This window comes from Coregonus clupeaformis, chromosome 8 (genome assembly GCF_020615455.1).
Source record: "Coregonus clupeaformis isolate EN_2021a chromosome 8, ASM2061545v1, whole genome shotgun sequence".
In the NCBI taxonomy this organism is placed as follows: domain Eukaryota; kingdom Metazoa; phylum Chordata; class Actinopteri; order Salmoniformes; family Salmonidae; genus Coregonus; species Coregonus clupeaformis.
In genome coordinates, this window is record NC_059199.1 from 30,339,057 (window position 1) to 30,359,575 (window position 20,519).

Sequence of the window (20,519 nt, forward strand, 5' to 3'; positions counted from 1 at the left end):
GGAAAAACGTGGTTTGCCATGTTACCAATGTCAACCCCTCCCCACTAATGATCACCTGCCTGCCCTAATAAAAGCTATTCAAAGTTCTCACCATTTGCCAAGGACAATGTAGGTAGTCTATGGAGGATGTCTCTCTTTTGCACTCTAGATTTTGTTACATAACTATGGAGGGAGGGTAGATAAAAAGGTAGTATATACTAACTACTAAATCCTGAGGGCTGGGTTGTTTGACACGCCTCCTTTACAGTGAGCTCTCGCGAGCGAACCCCCAGATGTAACAACGCCTGGTTGTGGACTGATAAGGTAGCTAACGTTAAGCTTTTGCAATCTTAAATCTGATTTATTAAATAAATCGTCAAATGTATGTTATGTAGAAAGAGTACACATTTACATTAAGTTTTACATTTGGAACAACTTAGTATATGTATTTATTTTAAAACAACCGCATTAGCAGTTGACAGCTAACTAACCCTAGCAAGCTGCTAAGAACGTTAGCTAGCATTTGTTTGTTGTTTTTAACTAGCTATGTGCTAAGAATGTCCATAGCAGATTAGGAAGATGGTATTCGTTTTTGTTTAGTTTGCTTCGTTATATATAAAAATGATGACACTGGAAAATGATTGAATCGAAACGATTTTACAGGCCTTGTCTGGAATTTAGCTAGCTAGCAAGCTAACGTTAGCCTAACGAGTTATGGGGGTAAGTTAGGTAGCCAAGATATAAAACACTCTTTTTAGTCGATTTGGCAATCTCTAGTTGAGATTTGGTATGGCTAAACTGTTTTTTTTTATTTGTTAGTCAGCTTGTTACCTTCACATTACCACGCACTTTGTATGCGGAAGTGACAGCCAGTAGTTAGGTAGCTAGTAAGGAACAATGTAGTAACTAGCAAGGTTTGAAAGTGCTAATAACTTAATTAGCTAGCTAGCTGGTTAGTAAGTTAGTTATAATTGTGTCCATACTATTCATGCCTGTATGGTATAGTGAAAAACAATTCTTAGGACATAACTTGCTTCTTTAGAGGTTGGCTAGCCTACAATCCTACTGTGGTAGTTAGCGCTATTCAGTCTGATACAATGCCTTATACTTTTTTGGGAACAGGTCCCAGTACCTCTGCAAGCCAGAATGTTTTGTCTGTTTTTGTTGGACAGAATTTAGAACTGGCATTGTTGTTAATTACTTATCTTAGTCTTACTCCTAGCCCAGCCCAGCCCACAACCATAAAAAAATCATAAGACCCTCATTGATTAAATGGTGATGTAAACCAGACATACTCTATATAATGACTAGATGGTATTGTCTCTGCCCTAACAATGGGAGTCGTTGTCGAAACAGGGCTCCGAGCGGCCCGTCTTTCCGCGGTTATGGCTCCAGAACTGACACACCCACTAATTTTAAGCATACAAATTAACAACATGCTGGTCGCGTAGTTCCAAACGTTAAATAGGTACACAAATCTCCGGGGTGAACCATTAATTTAAAAGATTAGAAATTGCATAAAAAAACGTGATATATTAAAGAAGAGGGTACAATACTGTGTACACACATGCTTTGTCCCGCAACGAGCCATTGTTTACAGACAGATGGCTTTTTGCGGAAGCTTCCGTAGCCTGGCATCCTTGATCAACCAAATCGAAACTATTTGGTTTCACCAAAATAAAGTTTCAAGTCAACAGAGGCATAGCCAATATCTCTAGGAACAATACTTACGATTCGTCGGATTGAATGTGGCCTTGGCTATCAAATAAGCATTTAAAACATTTCTATCCAGGGTCTCCCATTTTCCGCCTGTAGAAGTGGTAGATTACGTGATCTAGAATGGACTACAGTGGCAGCCCAGGCCACAGGCGGAAAATGGAAGATCCTGTATAAAAACGTGTTTTAAACTCTTTAATTGTTAGCGAAGGACACACTCGACCTAGTGAATCGTAAGTATTGTTCCTCGATATATTGGATATGGCTCTGTTGACTGGAAATGTTATTTAGGTGAAACCGAATAGTTTAGATTTGGTTGATCAAGGACGCCAGGCTACGGAAGGTTCCGCAACTAGCGATCTATCTGTAAACAATGGCTAGTTGCTGGGCGAAGCAATGTACAAATCACTTAGAGGGCAAACAAACTACTCATCCCATACAGCATTGCGGTCTGTATCGTCCATTCACAGAGCAGATAAAAATGACGTGACCCCTGGAATCTTTACTTTGAAATGTTGAGAAACATGCCGGTTGTTGGTTGGGCGAGGTGTTGCATTTCCAATTTCTGTTAGCAAGCTAAACAACCACACACCGCCCTAAAATAAAGCATGAGATCTGTTAGCGAACACATGATGGCACTCGATAGCACTGTCCCAATTGCAAACATAATTTGTTGGTCGTTTTATAATCTCCTGTGGGCAGATCGAGCATCTGACCAAATTATGCAAGATTTTACCTCTTGGTTAAACGAGATTAGTGGTGTTAGAAAAGACCCAGGGTCTGTTTCTGTGGCGGTAGAAACGCTAAGGCTCATGGTTAGTGTCGTTTTTGTTGCTCTATGAAACCAGGAACCGACGGTAAATGTTTCGGGGGTTTTTGCAATCTCTGGAGAGAGAAAAACGTCTAAATTGCACAGTAATATCGCTAATATTTCATATCACCAATGGTTACGAGGATTGATAATCCACTTCCGGAACCTTCTTCTTCAGTGGGGTTTATCGGCGGTTGGCATCCAACATTATGGTGCATTACCGCCACCTACCGTACTGGAATGTGGGCCAGAGACGGGGAGAAACTAAATCCTACCTGCCAACCCCGTTTCTCTTAAAAAAAGATAACAAAATATTTGAGACTATATCTAATGACGTTCTGCTCAATATACTCTTTAAACTAATTTCCTGTATCCCCTTCTCCCTCATACTAAATCTCATCCTCTCTCTTTCCCTCTGATACTGCCCACACTGTAGCAATACATTTACATTTAAGTCATTTAGCAGACGCTCTTATCCAGAGCGACTTACAAATTGGTGCATTCAACTTAGGATAGCCAGTGGGACAACCACATCTTGATCACAGTAAGTACACTTCTTCAAACAAGCAGCTGTGAGCAAAGTCAGTGCAATCAGGGACAACTACATCTCGATCACAATAAGTACATTTCTTTAAACAAGTCAGTGCTAGCAGGTGAAATAAGTCAGATGTTCGTTTAGACAAAAGACAGTGGTAGTAAGGGGGGGGTAGAAGGATTACTATTATACTATTCCAGGTATTCCTTAAAGAGGTGGGGTTTCAAGTGTCTCCGGAAGGTGGTCAGTGACTCCGCTGTCCTGGCGTCGTGGGGGAGCTTGTTCCACCATTGGGGTGCCAGAGCAGCGAATAGCTTTGACTGGGCTGAGCGGGAACTGTGCTTCCGTAGAGGTAGGGGGGCTAGCAGGCCAGAGGTGGATGAACTTAGTGCCCTCGTTTGGGTGTAGGGTCTGATCAGAGCCTGAAGGTAAGGAGGTGCCGTTCCCCTCACAGCTCCGTAGGCAAGCACCATGGTTTTGTAGTAGATGCGAGCTTCAACTGGAAGCCAGTGGAGTGTGCGGAGGAGCGGGGTTGACGTGAGAGCACTTGGAAAGGTTGAACACCAGACGGGCTGCAGCGTTCTGGATAAGTTGCAGGGGTATAATGGCACAGGCAGGGAGCCCAGCCAACAGCGAGTTGCAGTAATCCAGACGGGAGATGACAAGTGCCTGGATTAGGACCTGTGCCGCTTTCTGTGTAAGGTAGGGTCGTACTCTGCGAATGTTGTAGAGCATAAACCTGCAGGATCGGGTCACCGCTTTGATGTTAGCAGAGAACGACAGGGTGTTGTCCAGGGTCACGCCAAGGTTCTTTGCACTCTGAGCAGCTCCGTCTTGCCGAGGTTCAGCTTGAGGTGGTGATCCGACATCCACACTGATATATCTGCCAGACATGCAGAGATGCGATTCGCCACCTGGTTATCAGAATGGGGAAAGGAGAAAATTAATTGTGTGTCGTCTGCGTAGCAATGATAGGAGAGACCATGTGAGGATATGACAGAGCCAAGTGACTTGGTGTATAGAGAGAATAGGAGAGGGCCTAGAAATTAGCCCTGGGGGACACCAGTGGTGAGAGCACGTGGTGCGGAAACAGATTCTCGCCATGCCACCTGGTAGGAGCGACCTGTCAGGTAGGACGCAATCCAAGAGTGAGCAGCGCCGGAGATGCCCAACTCTGAGAGGGTGGAGAGGAGGATCTGATGGTTCACAGTATCAAAGGCCGCAGATAGGTCTAGAAGGATAAGAGCAGAGGAGAGAGAGTTAGCTTTGGCAGTGCGGAGAGCCTCCGTGACACAGAGAAGAGCAGTCTCAGTTGAATGACCTGACTGGTTAGGATCAAGAAGGTCATTCTGAGAGAGATAGCAGGAGAGTTGGCTAGAGACGGCACACTCAAGAGTTTTGGAGAGAAAAGAAAGAAGGTATACTGGCCTGTAGTTGTTGACATCGGAGGGATCGAGTGTAGGTTTTTTGAGGAGGGGTGCAACTCTCGCTCTCTTGAAGACGGAAGGGACATAGCCAGCGGTCAAGGATGAGTTGATGAGCGAGGTGAGGTAAGGGAGAAGGTCTCCGGAAATGGTCTGGAGAAGAGAGGAGGGGATAGGGTCAAGCGGGCAGGTTGTTGGCCGGCCGGCCGTCACAAGTTGCAAGATTTCATCTGGAGAGAGAGGGGAGAAAGAAGTCAAAGCATAGGGTAGGGCAGTGTGAGCAGGACCAGCGGTGTCATTTGACTTAATAAATGAGGATCAGATGTCGTCAACCTTCTTTTCAAAATGGTTGACGAAGTCATCCACAGAGGGGGAGGAGGAGGATTCAGCAGGGAGGAGAAGGTGGCAAAGAGCTTCCTAGGGTTAGAGGCAGAGGCTTGATATTTAGAGTGGTAGAAAGTGGCTTTAGCAGCAGAAACAGAGGAAGAAAAAGTAGAGGAGGGAGTGAAAAGATGGCAGGGAGTCTAGTTTTCCTCCATTTCCACTTGGCTGCTTCACAGTCTCTATTTCCTGACAATAATCACACTTTCCTGATGGATGCTTTCCTATCACGTTGAATGTCTTATTCAACTGGCTGTGTCCCACCCTTAATCTTGTAAAAATAGCCTCCTCTCTTCTGTCCCTTCCTGCCGTCCTCCCCTCCCCTCCTCTGTACCTGAAAATAAATGCCTTCTCTTATTATTTATATTCCACTGCTCCTGCCATCTCTGCACCATCACTGTATATATCAGTCTTTTTGCCTCTGCCTTGCTCATTGACACTTCAACATCAACATCCCCACTACTAAGTGCTTGTTTAGCCTGTTCATCTACTGCCTCGTTCCCCTCCTCCCCCACATGGGCTGGAACCCAAGTAAATCTTATCTGAATACCCATCTGTTTAATCCTGCCATGGGTTTGTAGCACCTCATAAAGCAGGTCTTGTCTGCTACGTGGGCTAAAGGACTGGAGACTATTCTGTCTGGCTTAACTTCCTCCACCCACTGCAAGGCCAACAGTATGGCCATCAGCTCCGCCGTATATACAGCCAGATGATCTGTAATACGTTTCCTGAATTTTCACCCCACACTCCTGCACTACAAATGCTGACCCAGTACGTCCTGTCCTTGAATCTTTTGAACCATCTGTGTAAATGGCCACAAAATCCTGATACAGTTTCCAGACGTCTCTTAAAGAAATCAGCTGGATCAACCCCCTCCCTATCTTTCTGTATTCTCTCCAACACTTCTAGATCAACTACTGGAGGCGGGAGTAGCCATGGTGAATTTACAGGAATAACTACCGTTGGACTAAACTCCCTTCCATACGGTCCCATCTCCTTCGCCTGGGTATTACCCACCCACCCAAAGCTCGTGTTCGGTCTTCGCTCATGTTCCCAGAATGCCTGTAAAATCCCTTTCGCAGGATGAAACACCCCATGTCCTTGTAGGTTGACCCAATAATTCATTGCCAGGCAGTTTACTCGCTCGCCGTCGGATCCTTACAAGGCACCCCGACCTACGTCCACGATATCTCTGTCTCTTTCTCATGCGAATGACGGGGCTTTGGGCCTTGTCGGGTGTCTGTAGGATATCCTTCGCGGCCGCCTCGTTGAAGAAGTAGTAGAGTAAATCGCTGTCCTGATATCCAGAAGCTCTTTTTGGTTATAAGAGACGATGGCAGAAACATTATGTACAAAATAAATTACAAATAATGCGGAAAAACACACATAATAGTACAATTGGTTAGAGGGCTGTAAAACGGCAGCCATCTTCTCCGGCGCCATTGGGTTCAGCTATAAAGTCCACCTTCTTAACCTTTCAAATGTCAGGATCCTGCTGGTGAAAGGCAACCCCTGCAGCCTGCAGTGAAGGCCTATCCACCACCATGGACTCTTCAGGTGCACCATTCAAATCCTCAACCCTTTTAACAGCTGCTGTACATAATGCTCTGGACAGCCCTGACTTTGGCCACCTCATTCTCTTTCACCCTTGTGGGGCAATCGAAAGACGTGGCTTCATGGTTCCCACCACAATTGCAACGTCACATTTTCGTCACTTTTATAACACATCCACAACATGGACATCTCGGCTTCTCCGTTCTGCAAACACTTGAAACACGACCAAAAGCTTTACAGTGATCACACTGCATTGGTCTTGGGATAAATGCTCAGACTCTGTAGTTAATATACCCTAACTGGACTTGCATAGGGAGAGACTCCATATCAAAAAACTAAAGAACAGCAAGACTCGTCACTTTTTCTTCATTCACCACACGATTCATCCGACGTGCATCAATCACTCCAGGAATATTTTTCATCTCTTCAACATCGACTTCCCACGAGACGCCAGATATAACCCCCTTGAGGGTTGCCCTGTTCCTAAGAGACACACACGGCACTTCAAACTTATCAAATCGGGTGAGACGCAACACACGTTTCTTCTGATCCGCAGAAGCACAACAAATCTAAACAAGGCCGCCTCGTGATCCTCACAGCCTTCACTCTACCCAGCACTCTCTCCACCAGTTTGGATATCTCAAATGGATTCCTCAAGATTGGTAATTCGATCAACTGCTCCTCATTTACAAACTGTACTCCTACAGATACGAAGTGACATTCTCATCACTGTACTCTACTTTGCTCCTTTTTCCATTCTTTTGGACAATATTCAAATTCTCGTTGATTCTACCGCCATTAGTCAGAATCCACTTCATCATACGCTTCCGCCATCTTTTTCCCACTTCCGGAACCTCTCGTCGGTGCCTTATTTAGGCAGAAAGGCAGTCGAGAGGAGGCAAGATCAGTTGGGAACAGTCTAGCCAATGAGAGGGCAGATACGCATGTAAACAACCAACATGCCATGTGCGTCCAGTTATATCAGTACATTCGTAACAACATTACGAAACTACTATTACGCTGAAACGCAACATGTAAAGTGTTGGTCCCATTTTTTCATGAGTTAAAATAAAAGATTCCAGAAATTTTCTATATGCAAAAATAGGCTTGTTTCTCTCAAATTTTGTGCACAAATTTGTTTACATCTCTGTTGGTGAGCATTTTTACTTTGCCAAAATAATCCATCCACCTGATAGGTATGGCATATCAAGAAGCTGTTTAAACCGCATGATAATTTACACAGGTGCAACTTGTGCTGGGGACAATAAAAGGCCACTCTAAAATGTGCAGTTTTGTCACACAACACAATGCCACAGATGTCTCAAGTTTTGAGGGAGTGTGCAATTGGCATGCTGACTGCAGGTATGTCCACCAGAGCTGTTGCCAGAAAATGTAATGTTAATTTCTTTACCATAAGCCGCCTCCAACGTCGTTTTAGAGAATTTGGCAGTACGTACAACCGGCCTCACAACCGCAGACCACGTGTAACCATGCCAGCCCAGGACCTCCACATCCAGCTTCTTCACCTGCTGGTTCGTCTGAGATACCCCACGAGACAGCGGATGAAACTGTGGGTTTGCATAACTGAAGAATTTCTGCACAAACTGTCAGAAACCGTCTCAGGGAAGCTCATCTGCGTGCTCGTCGTCCTCACCAGCGTCTTGACCTGACTGCAATTCAGCGTCGTAACCGACTTCAGTGGGCAAATGCTCACCTTCGATGGCCACTGGCACGCTGGAGAAGTGTGCTCTTCACGGAGGAATCCCGGTTTCAACTGTACCAGGCAGATGGCGTTGTGTGGGCGAGCAGTTTGCTGATGTCAACGTTGTGAACAGAGTGCCCCATGGTGGGGTTATGGTATGGGCAGGCATAAGCTACGGACAACGAACACAATTGCATTTTATCGATGGCGATTTGAATGCACAGAGCTACCGTGACAAGATCCTGAGGCCCATTCATCTGTCACCAGCACCTCATGTTTCAGCATGATAAGGCACTGCCCCATGTCGCAAGGTTCTGTACGCAATTCCTGGAAGCTGAACATTTCCCAGTTTTTTTTCATGTCCTGCATATTCACCAGACATGTCACCCACTGAGCATGTTTGGGATGCTCTGGATCGACGTGAACAACCGCTTGTTCCAGTTCCCGCAACTTTGCACAGCCATTGAAGACTAGTGGGACAACATTCCACACTCAACCGCCTGATCAACTCTATGCAAAGGAGATGTCATGCTGCATGAGGCAAATGGTGGTCACACCAGATACTGACTGGTTTTCTGATCCACGCCCCTATTTTTTTTTTTAAGGTATCTGTGACCAACAGATGCATATCTGTATTTCCAGTCATGTGAAATCCATAGATTAGGGCCTAATGATTTTGTTTTTTTTACCAGGTAAGTTGAGAACACACAAATTTACAGCAACGACCTGGGGAATAGTTACAGGGGAGAGGAGGGGCGGATGAATGAGCTAATTGTAAACTGGGGATGATTAAGTGGCCATGATGGTATGAGGACCAGAGGTAATTTAGCCAGGACACCAGGGTTAACACCCCTACACTTACGAGAAGTGCCATGGGACTACAGAGAGTCAGGACACCTGTTTTAACGTCCCATCCGAAAGACTGCAATGTACCCAATCACTGCCCTGGGGCATTGATATATTTCTTTAGACCAAGAGAAAAGAGTGCCTCCTACTGGCCCTCCAAAACCACTTCCAGCAGCATCTGGTCTCCCATCCAGGAACCGACCAGGACCAGCCCTGCTTAGCTTCAGAGACAAGCCAGCAGTGGGGTGGTATGCGCTTGGGTGGTATTTCAATTGACTGATTTCCTTATATGAACTTTAACTCAGTAAAATCGTAGATCAAATAAATCTCACTTAGCAAATTAGCAGTACACACTCATAAAACAGGTTTCCATCCAACATTTATATGTGAGTAAAGTACGTCGGATAAAAAAATGTCACAACAGGCGTGTTGGAAACGGCAAATTTGTCGGTACACTTTCCAAATGTCGACAAAATAAAATACGCTAGACAAAGTGGGATTTTTTTTGTGTTTAAAATAAATTAGGCGAGAAATGGCGTTGGAAACCCCTTATGTGCAAATAATGATATAATAACCATCATATCGAATTCAACTTGGAGTCACGCAATGATATGTTATGTGGTCCTCCCACAATGACTCGGGAAAGCATGCCGTTTATTAGGCTACAGATGAAATAAGTTATTTACATTTTCATTTTAGGCATTTAGCAGATGCTCTTATCCAGAGCGACTTATGATGAATTTCACAGGGTGGTGAAAGTGCATGGTGATGATCTTGATGCTACCCTCCAATAAATATTGAGGGTCTTATTCTGGTGACATGATGATCGATGCTTGGCTACCATTTGACAAATAAAAAAAATCTCGCTCTTATCCATAATAACCTTATTATGTAGGTAGCCTACCCGCACTGTAGCTGCGAGCTGTTGGCTAGAGCGTACGTGCCAAGACCAGAGTGGGCACATTTGCTATATAACGCAACAGTTGTTGTGACAAAACCATCAGTAAAGTTAGAAAATGCGATGGAAACCCATTTAACTCTGTTTTTTTTTATTCATTACATGGGAATTTAACTGCAAAAGTTATTTTATGTGCACTACGTCATCACACACAGCCTTTTATCTGCAAGAAGTCAACTTGATGGAAACGTGCATTTATTTTTATGCCTAATCTTTTAAATTTATTTTTGGTATTCGCATACATATCTGTCGTCAATTGGATGGAAACCTAGCTACAGACCTCCATACAAAAAGTCCCCACTTTGTCTGCTTATCGCTGTATCTCGCGTGGACAGATTTTGACGGGAGTGGAGCCTCTCGCTTAGCCTGTTCCTGTCTGTGTGCAAACCCATTGCAATTGTCTTTTTTATTGACCAAATGAGCAGGTATGTGTATTGCTCAGCAACATACTGGTCACAGGACCTTGTGCTGTAAACGGTGTATTACACAGCCACCCCTGTTTGGACTGTCTGACAGCCTATTGTGTGCACTTGGAGCTATTAAGATGCGTGGCATTCTTACCACTTGTTATTCACAAACACACGATTCGAGCTGTGGCCAAGGGGTCATACAATGGTGGTGTCTGCTCTCACTCTCGTGCCCACCCGCTCATGATGTGTGTTTTTGCCTCTCTCTCTCTCTCTCTCTCTCTCGTCTCTCTCTCTCTCTCTCTCTCTCTCGTCTCTGTCTCTCTCTCTCTCTCTCTCTCGTTAATCCCTAGTGTGATAAACCCATGATGATACGCATCTCTTCTCAAAGTTATGAGAACAGCTACCAAATAGATTGCTGATTTTTGTCTTCCCCGATTGGTCTGAAGTTTCACTAGCGTCAGTACATATTCGACCCTGTTTCTGTCTCCCTCCCTCCAGATGCAGACCATAAAGTGTGTGGTGGTGGGTGACGGTGCGGTGGGAAAGACTTGCCTGTTGATCTCCTACACCACCAACAAGTTCCCTTCGGAATACGTCCCCACGGTGAGTGGCACTGGAGTGTTGTCAAGAAAGGTTTTGAGCGGAGAGTCATGGTTTGTCAAGTATCTAGGCTAGGGGGTATGCAACAGGAGGCGCTGCAGTTTGTGCCGTTTGTTCCAGACCATTTCTAACACCTCTTTGATTCAACTAATCGATTTTAAACCACTATTGGATGAATCAGGTGTGTTAGTGCTGGGCAGGAACAAAAGCCTCCACACACCGTCTGTCATTCTTTATGGCTGGAGTTGCCAATCATTGGTCTGTGCAGAATCTCAAATATAGAATGGGTTTTGATGAGAGAAGGTATTTGTTTTATAACTGAAAAGAGGAACGCCTTGAGGAAGAGCCAAACCCGTAAGGAAGTGGTTATGGACCAAAAAGCATGAGTCAGACTACAAGCCTTTTCATACTATTTGCCAAAAAGGGATGAAAACCGACAACTCAGTCCAACTGAAATAAAGAAATACAGTAGGTAGCCAGGAATGGGTAACTTTGATGGGGGTGGGGGCCACAAAAAATCTTAACTTATCATGGGGGGCCGCAGTTGATCACGGGTCTACGTACCCACAGCCATACCCCCCCATAGGGCGGAGAGGAATGTTTGCAGTTTTTAATATGATATCTGAGTGAAACTGACTAACAAAATCAATGGGGATGGACGGTAATTCGACCATGCTAACAAGTTTAGATAGCTGGCCACTAAACTAAAATGTTTAGCTGACATGGGCTAATTGCCTGTCATAACAAGAGAGAAATTGCTGATGCACAACCAAATTTCGAAATTGCACCTTGTGTATTCTAACTCGGAACAATAAGTTGAGACCCTGACTGAGTTCCCCCGGTGGCGGGGATTTATCAGAGGGCCTTCAAAAGGGGGGCCGCCAGTTGCACATCCCTGATGTAGCCTAATCCTGTAGCTCACCGAGTTGGGACTCAGCACAGCAATGGGGTGCTGCAGACGGTGTGTGATGAGTAGCTGTTTCTATCAGACCCATCTCTCTCTCTGGCAGTAATCAGCACAGTGCTGTACCAGAGCCTGGCAGAGAGAGAGTCTGTCGACTCAGCCCTCTCTGTCCTCTGCCCAGTCAGGCCCAACGGGGTTTCATATTGTTGGCCCATAAAACAGACACCAACTGTCTCCATGACATTTCTCTGTCTGTCTATACAGTGCAACAGTGCACTCTTCTCATAAGAATCACGTGTAAATGTAAGATTTTTTTATTCTAAGCAGATTACTCTCAAAAACAATGCACATGGTGTTGACAACTACTGGTTGGTTTGATTTGGTAGGTATTGAAATGCTCTTACACGTCATACATGTACAGAAATAGGCTGGGAACCTACAACCGCCTAGTGTAGACTTATAATAGATGTATGTAGTGCATTCTTATAACCTTTCATTTATTGGTGAATACAGTTCTTGTACTACTGCATTTGGGAGTTGAAACATCTGAATATTGGTGTAGTGTGGACAGTCACCGTTGTAGAGGCAGGTTTTTTTTACCCACCAGTTTCTCTGTTATTAGTCCTAGCTCTGTCCAAACATATTATCGTCATGACGGTCAGAGATATGTTTTTGACTTTGCTTGGTTGCTCTTCAGTGTGTTCTGCCTGTTGCGCCTTTCCACTGCGTGCCCCACCGCCTCACTCTTTTTATGTCTAAACTTGAACTGCCCTAAGAAGCCCTGCCTCCCATGGTTTCTCAACCCAATAGAGACAAACTGTTCTCCCTCTGGATCAGAGAACGCATTAGCTGACCAAGGGTGTGTGGAAGACTGAATGGTTGCATCTTAATAGTCGAAAGTGTCTTCCTCATCTCCTCGCTTTCATCTGTCTCCACTGATGTGTAAACACATACAGTTGAAGTCGGAAGTTTACATACACTTAGGTTGGAGTCATTAAAACTCGTTTTTCAACCACTTCACACATTTCTTGTTAACAAACTATAGTTTTGGCAAGTCGGTTAGGACATCTACTTTGTGCATGACACAAGTAATTTTTCCAACAATTGTTTACAGACAGATTATTTCACTTATAATTCACTGTATCACAATTCCAGTGGGTCAGAAGTTTACACTAAGTTGACTGTGCCTTTAAACAGCTTGGAAAATTCCAGAAAATGATGTCATGGCTTTATAAGCTTCTTATAGGCTAATTGACATCATTTGAGTCAATTGGAGGTGTACCTATGGATGTATTTTAAGGCCTACCTTCAAACCCAGTGCCTCTTTGCTTGACATCATGGGAAAATCAAAAGAAATCAGCCAAGACCTCAGAAAAATAATTGTAGACCTCCAAGTCTGGTTCATCCTTGGGAGCAATTTCCAAACGCCTGAAGGTACCACGTTCATCTGTACAAACAATAGTACGCAAGTATAAACACCATGGGACCACACAGCCATCATAACACTCAGGAAGGAGACGAACGTACTTTGGTGCGAAAAGTGCAAATCAATCCAAGAACAACAGCAAAGGACCTTGTGAAGATGCTCGAGGAAAACAGGTACAAAAGTATCTATATCCACAGAAAAATGAGTCCTATATCGACATAACCTGAAAGGCCGCTCAACAAGGAAGAAGCCACTGCTCCAAAACTGCCATAAAAAAGGCAGACTACGGTTTGCAACTGCACATGGGGACAAAGATCGTACATTTTGGAGTAATGTCCTCTCATCTGATGAAACAAAAATATAACTGTTTGGACATAATGACTGCACAAGGCCGGAACGTTGTCAGGAATCTCCCACCCAAATTGAAGGAATGTCGCTCATGGTCCACACTACAAAGACAAACATGTACTCTAAAGTAATAGAAGTTAACACTGTTACTCATTCCCAGGTGACAGCCATAAATGACTCCTTTTTAATATAATACCTAAAGATGGCAGCATTGATTAGTGTTTAACACTAATTTACATTTTCCAAAGCAATGGCAAGAACTGGATACACCATTTTCAGTCCCTTTTTTGCACCCCACCTAAGTAATGGTAGGAGAAACATTGGTTGGGCTAAAGAGAGAGTGTTTGGAGGACAGGGTTAGAATTTTCCTTAAGTTTGCTGGAAAAAAAAAAAAAAGCTTGGAAACTATTCTGCCCTATGGGAGTCACTGTCTACGCAGCATTGTGTGATGGAGACGAAACATGAGAAATGTCAATGCCATTCAGCAGCATTTGGGACAAAGCGTAGTGGTTTCGTCAGCACATATAAATGAGCTGAGTCAGACAGTTTCTCATTCTTACTGAAGAGTAGGTGGTTTCATTGCCTCTACAGGGAGGCACCTTCAAAGGAACAAGAACGCCGTGAAACATTCGTTATCCAACCTAAACGATACCCTACTTACACAACACAAGAACGCTACGCAAAATGGCGTTATTGCGTCAAGTTATGAATGTCGGGGCTCCACGCGTCTACGTAGTGTCACTATGCAATACCATTTTTTACGTAGCTACTTGTAGTTCTTCCATGCGTACATATGGTATAAATCAGGGCTTACTTAGTTGACAACATGGTTCCCTTTGACGAACTACCACTCTGTCATAGACCGTTCTGTGAAGGGAACTAAAGTGGGGGATTTCCATGTGGTCTATATGATGGAATATTGGCCTAGGTTATGAAACTGAACCTAGCCACAGCATGACCCATATTCCTGTATCCATACGTGTACCAAGTATGATGTATGCCTACTGTAAACTCACGCTCTGTGGAAAGAAATAATACAAAAGAATCCAGTTCATGTAGATTGTTCTAAAACCATTATTTGGCCAACAGTAATAGGCCATGCATTATTTTGATTCCTGCTATGAAAGTATCTGCCTCTCCCTGTTTCACTGTCGGCTGCTGACTCTTATTCCCTCTACCCACTGTGCGCACGGAGGAGAGAGCAATGCATTCTGAGAAGCACAAGCATATGAACGTTGCTCAAAATGCTATTGCGGGGAAAATACAGTTTTCAAAGCAACTACTGTTCTAGTTACATAGAGGAGAGTCACAGATTTCTGTGAGTGTAATATAACGTATTTCTCACCTCTTAATATTGAGTTCATGGCACCACTTTACAACCGGAGTAGGCTATAGTTAGTATGGTTTTGATTTGCCCGCGGAGCAGCGCGTGAAATTTGCAATGACTAGGCTTAGTAGTTTTTGTTGGACATTAGCCTTCATTTACTGATAGCCATGTAGGCTAATTGATTAATCAATCTAGCAACAATATCACATTTAGAGTTAGTAATCTAGCGAAGTGTCCACTTCCTCAGGTGGTGAATAATATAGCATATAGTCCAAAATGCTCAAAGATGCCGGCAAATTCTCTGAAGAGCCCAAAATAAATCAGATCATTCTGGATCCAATTTTGACAGGTTGCACATCAAAATATCAATGATGCATTTCCTGGATATGTTGGATGAAACGGCTTACTTTTTGAATCATAGGCTACCATCTCAGTTGTCTTACTTGGCACTGGAATACAATTGTTTAGAGCCCTGCTGCTAATGTAAAGAAACTGTCCCTTATATGTATATTGTTGTATTTGTTATCGAGCAAAATAGTTACATTTATCACAATATGGATTGTTGGCTATATCGCCCAGCTCTACTGTATGGTACAATACTTTCTGCTGCAGGGATTATTAACTAGATTCAGCCGCCGGATGTTTTTTTTCTTGAGCGGATGATCAGGGGGCCAGAATGTAATTACAAACAATTAGTAGACTGCAAATTGACCACAAGAAGCGCAAACTGATATAATATTTGACTAAAACATAATAATTTCAAAAATTCCTTACATTTGTATAAACTGTATAATATACTGTATCTCTCTATTATGCGTTGGAATACTTTGGAACAGATTTCCCAAATTAAAATAACTTGGAGCAGATTTGCTGGTGTTTTTACAGTCTTATGTCCAACAATTAAAAAGCATAATTTTTATTGCTCAAAAGTTGGGGTGCCAAGTAAAATCACGGCCCACGGGCCGCCAGCTGGTGAACCCTGTTCTACTGTAGAGTACAGGACTTTCCAGAGGTTTGGAATGAGGAAAAACCTGTCACTCACTCATCTGATATCTAATAGTGAAAGAGGATACTTAACAGAGACATACTGACACCAGTATAGTAACATCAAAAATAAAGTATTGAGCAACTTTTAACTTTTAAGCACTGCCTCCATGTTCATCAGACAGTTCCATGGTTGCCATGGCACAGTGAGGTAGCCTAGGCAGAGAGCTCTGTAAATATTGGGTGCGTTTGTAAATACACACTGGCCATCTACTCTGATTTCAGCACTCTCGTCTGAGGGTGCATTCATAAATTCACTCTGGCTATCTACTCCAATTTCAGAGCACTCTAGTCTGAATGTGCCAGAGCGCAGAATAACTGAGGAATTTGCGAACGCACAACACCCGTTGAACACCCGTTGTAATTAAATTGTTGCCAGCAGCACAGTTACAGTCACCAACGCTCTAGATACCATGAAAACAGCCTAACCAGTTCTGCTAGGGCGAGTACAATGGTCAGAGTGAGGTGTTCTCTCATTTGTCTCTGGAAGTAGCTAGCCAACTTTAGCCAGTTAGCTTGGGTGCTTGACTGCCGTTGTGTGGTCAGAACGCTCGGATCAACCGTACTCCTCGGCCAGAGCCTCCAGTGTGTGCTCTGAAGGCTCCGAGAGCGAAGCGCTCTGAATTTACGAATGCCCAGAGCGCACTCTGAGCGCACTCTGGCACTCCAGAATGAATTTACAAACACACCCATTGTATATGTTTTGTTATTTAAAAAATGGTAAATGTTTTGTTACATTGAAAAAAAATATTTGGGGGGTTTTAATTGCTCTGGGTTTTGTTCACATACAACTGGTTGTCTTGACTCACAAAGTTGCAGGTCTGAGATAAAAAGTATACTTGTTTGGCTTGACAGCTAGTTAGCTACCTAGTTAGCTGGCTATTTGGATTTAAATAATGCAGCACTGTTTTTTTTTTGGTTTCATCTGCTGGGAATGACAACTGTGTGCGATGTCCGGAGATGGCAGAGAAGGCTAAGGAACTGGTTCCTAATCACTGTTGATGTGTGGTGGCTTTTGAGTGCTTTTTCAGCAGCAGTGGCATCACCCATGTAGGTGCCACATTTTCGGCAATGGAGGACCAGTACCTGCTGACATCAAAGAAACGGATGTGGTGCCCTGACGAAGCGCTCCAGGCCTGTTCGTCAGACTGCATTTGTTTCTCCCTGGCTGTATCATCAATGCCCCCTCCGCTCAGGCAATACTGCCTTTCCAGCCAACTGCCTCAACTCCCTTTCCATCATCTGGAACCGTCTACTACAGAGACTTTTCAATCTCTCAGACTTTACTTTTTTGGGGGACTACAATGGAAATACGTCTATTTTTTTTGTGACATCCCTATCACGTTTTTAAAATGAATACTGTGTTTTTAAATTAACTATCAAATAAAATCAATAAAAACTCTACATTTTACTTAGAGGATAAATCATTAGGGATTTCAATCTGTCTCTTCCTCAGGTGTTTGATAACTACGCGGTGACAGTGATGATTGGAGGGGAGCCCTACACTCTGGGGCTATTCGATACAGCAGGTAAAACAAAATGGCCGCTCCGCTACATGAGCTCTTCTTAACTACAGTGTCTTGAGCATCTTCTCACTCACCATGGTCTGCTTGTATTACATTCACATTGTGCTTACATTGGGATTATGGATCGTGTTTCTCTCCAGCCATCTAAGCGTTTTAACATTGCATGGGTAACTCACCTTGTGCACTAGCCTATGTAGTGATAGCATGTACCATGGTGTCCAAACACGTTTTTGTGTTTGTGAGTTAGTCTACAGATGTTTAGTCCACTGAGCTCAAATATTAGCTAGATAATGTAGAGTTCATTGTGTAGTTGTCTTATCTAGGCTTGTTCTTGCATAGGAAAGGTAGCCTTGATGTAAACTCCTAAAATGTTTCTCTCTCTGTTGCCCTCCTAAGGTCAGGAGGACTATGACAGACTGCGACCGCTCAGCTACCCCCAGACAGACGTCTTCCTTGTGTGTTTCTCTGTCGTATCGCCCTCCTCCTTTGAGAACGTCCGCGAGAAGGTGTGTGTGTAGAATATAACTTTATTGTCCATTGATTAGAACAGAAATGTGTCTTCTGCCTTTCCCAACACCCCCAGATATATACACACAAACACATACGTGACTTGTGTTTTCTAGCCCATGTCTTCACACCCGTGTTTCTCTATAAACATAGCATTATGTTCCTCTTCCGTGTGTTCTTTCTCTCCCCTCCCTCTTTCTCCATTACTCACTCCTGCATAAAATGATATATAACATGAAACCCTCCCATACTCAATGGATTTAATATACTGCAGGATCAGAACCAAATATGCCCTCCTCCTCTCCCACAGTGGGTCCCAGAGATCTCCCACCATTGTCCGCGTACGCCCTTCCTGCTGGTGGGAACCCAGATGGACCTGAGAGACGACAGCAACACAGTGGAGAAACTGGCTAAGAACAAGCAGCGGCCCCTGGCCCCCGAGAGCGGAGACAAGCTGGCCCGGGACCTCCGGGCCGTCAAATATGTGGAGTGCTCCGCCCTCACCCAGGTGTGTGTGTGTGTGTGTGTGTGAGAGAGAGAGAGACACAATCTCTATCTACTAAGTCTGGCCCTCATTCAGGGAAACAGGAAATGGTGGGTGTAAGTGGCTTGTGTGGTTTCTGAAAAGTAACTTCCTCTAACTTCCTCTCACACTGTTCTCCTTTGTGTTGATAGATGTCATACTTGGAACTATTAGCGGATGATGGCTACTGTTGACAGCATTTCATAGTGCCATCTTGTGCAACTGTGGACATTGTGAAACTAGGATAGTGGGTCAATAAGTAAATTGACTTGACTTACTTATTCCTCTCTTTTTCCCCTCTCTCTCTCTCACAGCGAGGTCTGAAGAACGTGTTTGATGAGGCCATCCTGGCCGCGCTGGAGCCGCCAGAGACCAAGCCCAAGAAACGCTGCGCACTCTTATAAAACATTTAAATGGGGCCAAAGAGCCAAGTGAAAGACCGAATTTAAAAGACAGACAGGCGGACACAGGAACAGACAGGAAGGGGTGTAGAGGGAGCAAGAGAGGACAAGTGAGACATTTGTTTAACAGTGCCTTCAGTGATAGAGGTGGATAGGTAATAAACAGAGACATAGAAATACATCACAATATGTAATAGAATGTATATCTATGGTTCTGGTAACAAGCTGATCAATTCTCTTCCTAACCAGTATAGTCCTTATTAGGAGACCGACGGAGCAATATAGGGAAGAGACAAGGTTTTGAAACCCCTATTGCCTTATAGTTACAGTACAAACAAAATGGGCTTGACAAAAAGAGGAAGAGACTGTGTGGAGTTTATTTTGTGTTTGATGATACTAAAAACTGACTGGAAAATGTTGATTAAGCTGCGCAATCTTGACGTGCACACACACCTGCTTTACTCCCTTCAACCCACAACTGCTTTTCTCTTTCAAACTGCCCGCCGTAGTTTTGAAAATCCTGCTTCTACAAAGATTAATTGTTCTTCTTCACTTGCTATCTGACATCATCTCTCCAATGGGAACTACAAGCGCTTCTTACTTCCTCTTGGTTTTCACTGCTCCAAAAAAGGCAATAACATTAACTGAATTTCCACTTGCCATTTTTTTTGCCATTTATTGTTTTGGAAATGATGGTGTATTATTGATGATAATGAGAGTATTATATATTTTTTGGCTCTTTATTTCTGGGGGTCCCCTAGTGGTTAGCGGTTTGGACTCTTGAGTTGTTGTTTTTAAATATATGTTTTATTATTAGTTTGATGGTTGTGTGCCAATGTGTTGTGTCACTGGTTTCATTTAACAATCATAATATGCCTCTAATGACTATGTAGCTGGTTGTGATATCAGTAGTAATAACAGCAAAAAGCAATAATGGTTAGGAGTAACAATAATAGCTCTATTGAAGCATCCTCATCCGGTTGTTTGAAATAAATAAAAAATACTTGAACTTGAAAATGGTCTAAATTTGAGCTCTTCTCAGTTTCCCCATGAAGCATACTATACTATTTATATATACAGTACCAGTCAAAAGTTTGGACACACCTACTCATTCCAGGGTTTTTCTTTATTTTTATTATTTTCTACATTGTAGAATAATAATATAATATGCCATTTAGCAGACGCTTTTATCCAAAGCGACTTACAGTCATGCGTGCATACATTTATTTTTTTTTTTTTTTTAAATTTTGTGTATGGGTGGTCCCGGGGATCGAACCCACTACCTTGGCGTTACAAGCGCCGTGCTCTACCAGCTGAGCTACAGAGGACCACGCCTCATTGCGTCGTCTCAGGTCGTATAGGACAACTCCTGAGTGGCGCAGTGGTCTAAGGCACTGCATCGCAGTTCTAACTGTGCCACTAGAGATCCTGGTTCGAATCCAGGCTCTGTCGCAGCCGGCCGCGACCGGGATACTCATGGGCGGCGCACAATTGGCCCAGCGTCGTCCAGGGTAGGGGAGGGAATGGCCGGCAGGGATGTAGCTCAGTTGATAGAGCATGGCGTTTGCAACGCCAGGGTTGTGGGTTTGATTCCCAC

General features: G+C 43.8%; 1 protein-coding gene across 1 annotated transcript; it reads left to right on the forward strand.

The window, feature by feature from the left end:
- The first annotated feature begins 200 nt into the window (after positions 1-200).
- Positions 201-19,939, forward strand: LOC121571554 (cell division control protein 42 homolog). Its single transcript, XM_041883080.1, has 6 exons — positions 201-303; positions 10,815-10,919; positions 17,422-17,494; positions 17,888-17,997; positions 18,309-18,506; positions 18,836-19,939. The coding sequence occupies exons 2-6, from the start codon at positions 10,815-10,817 to the stop codon at positions 18,923-18,925; spliced, it is 576 nt and encodes a 191-aa protein (XP_041739014.1). The 5' UTR covers positions 201-303; the 3' UTR covers positions 18,926-19,939.
- Positions 19,940-20,519: the final 580 nt, after the last annotated feature.

What these genes read in the sequence shown, in the direction of transcription:
- LOC121571554 (XM_041883080.1), top strand. Translation starts at nt 10,815, where the DNA reads ATGCAGACCATAAAGTGTGTGGTGGTGGGTGACGGTGCGGTGGGAAAG. An exon ending in CTTCGGAATACGTCCCCACG is followed by an intron (nt 10,920 to 17,421) that starts GTGAGTGGCACT and finishes TCTCTTCCTCAG; the next exon opens with GTGTTTGATAACTACGCGGT. An exon ending in TTGAGAACGTCCGCGAGAAG is followed by an intron (nt 17,998 to 18,308) that starts GTGTGTGTGTAG and finishes CCTCTCCCACAG; the next exon opens with TGGGTCCCAGAGATCTCCCA.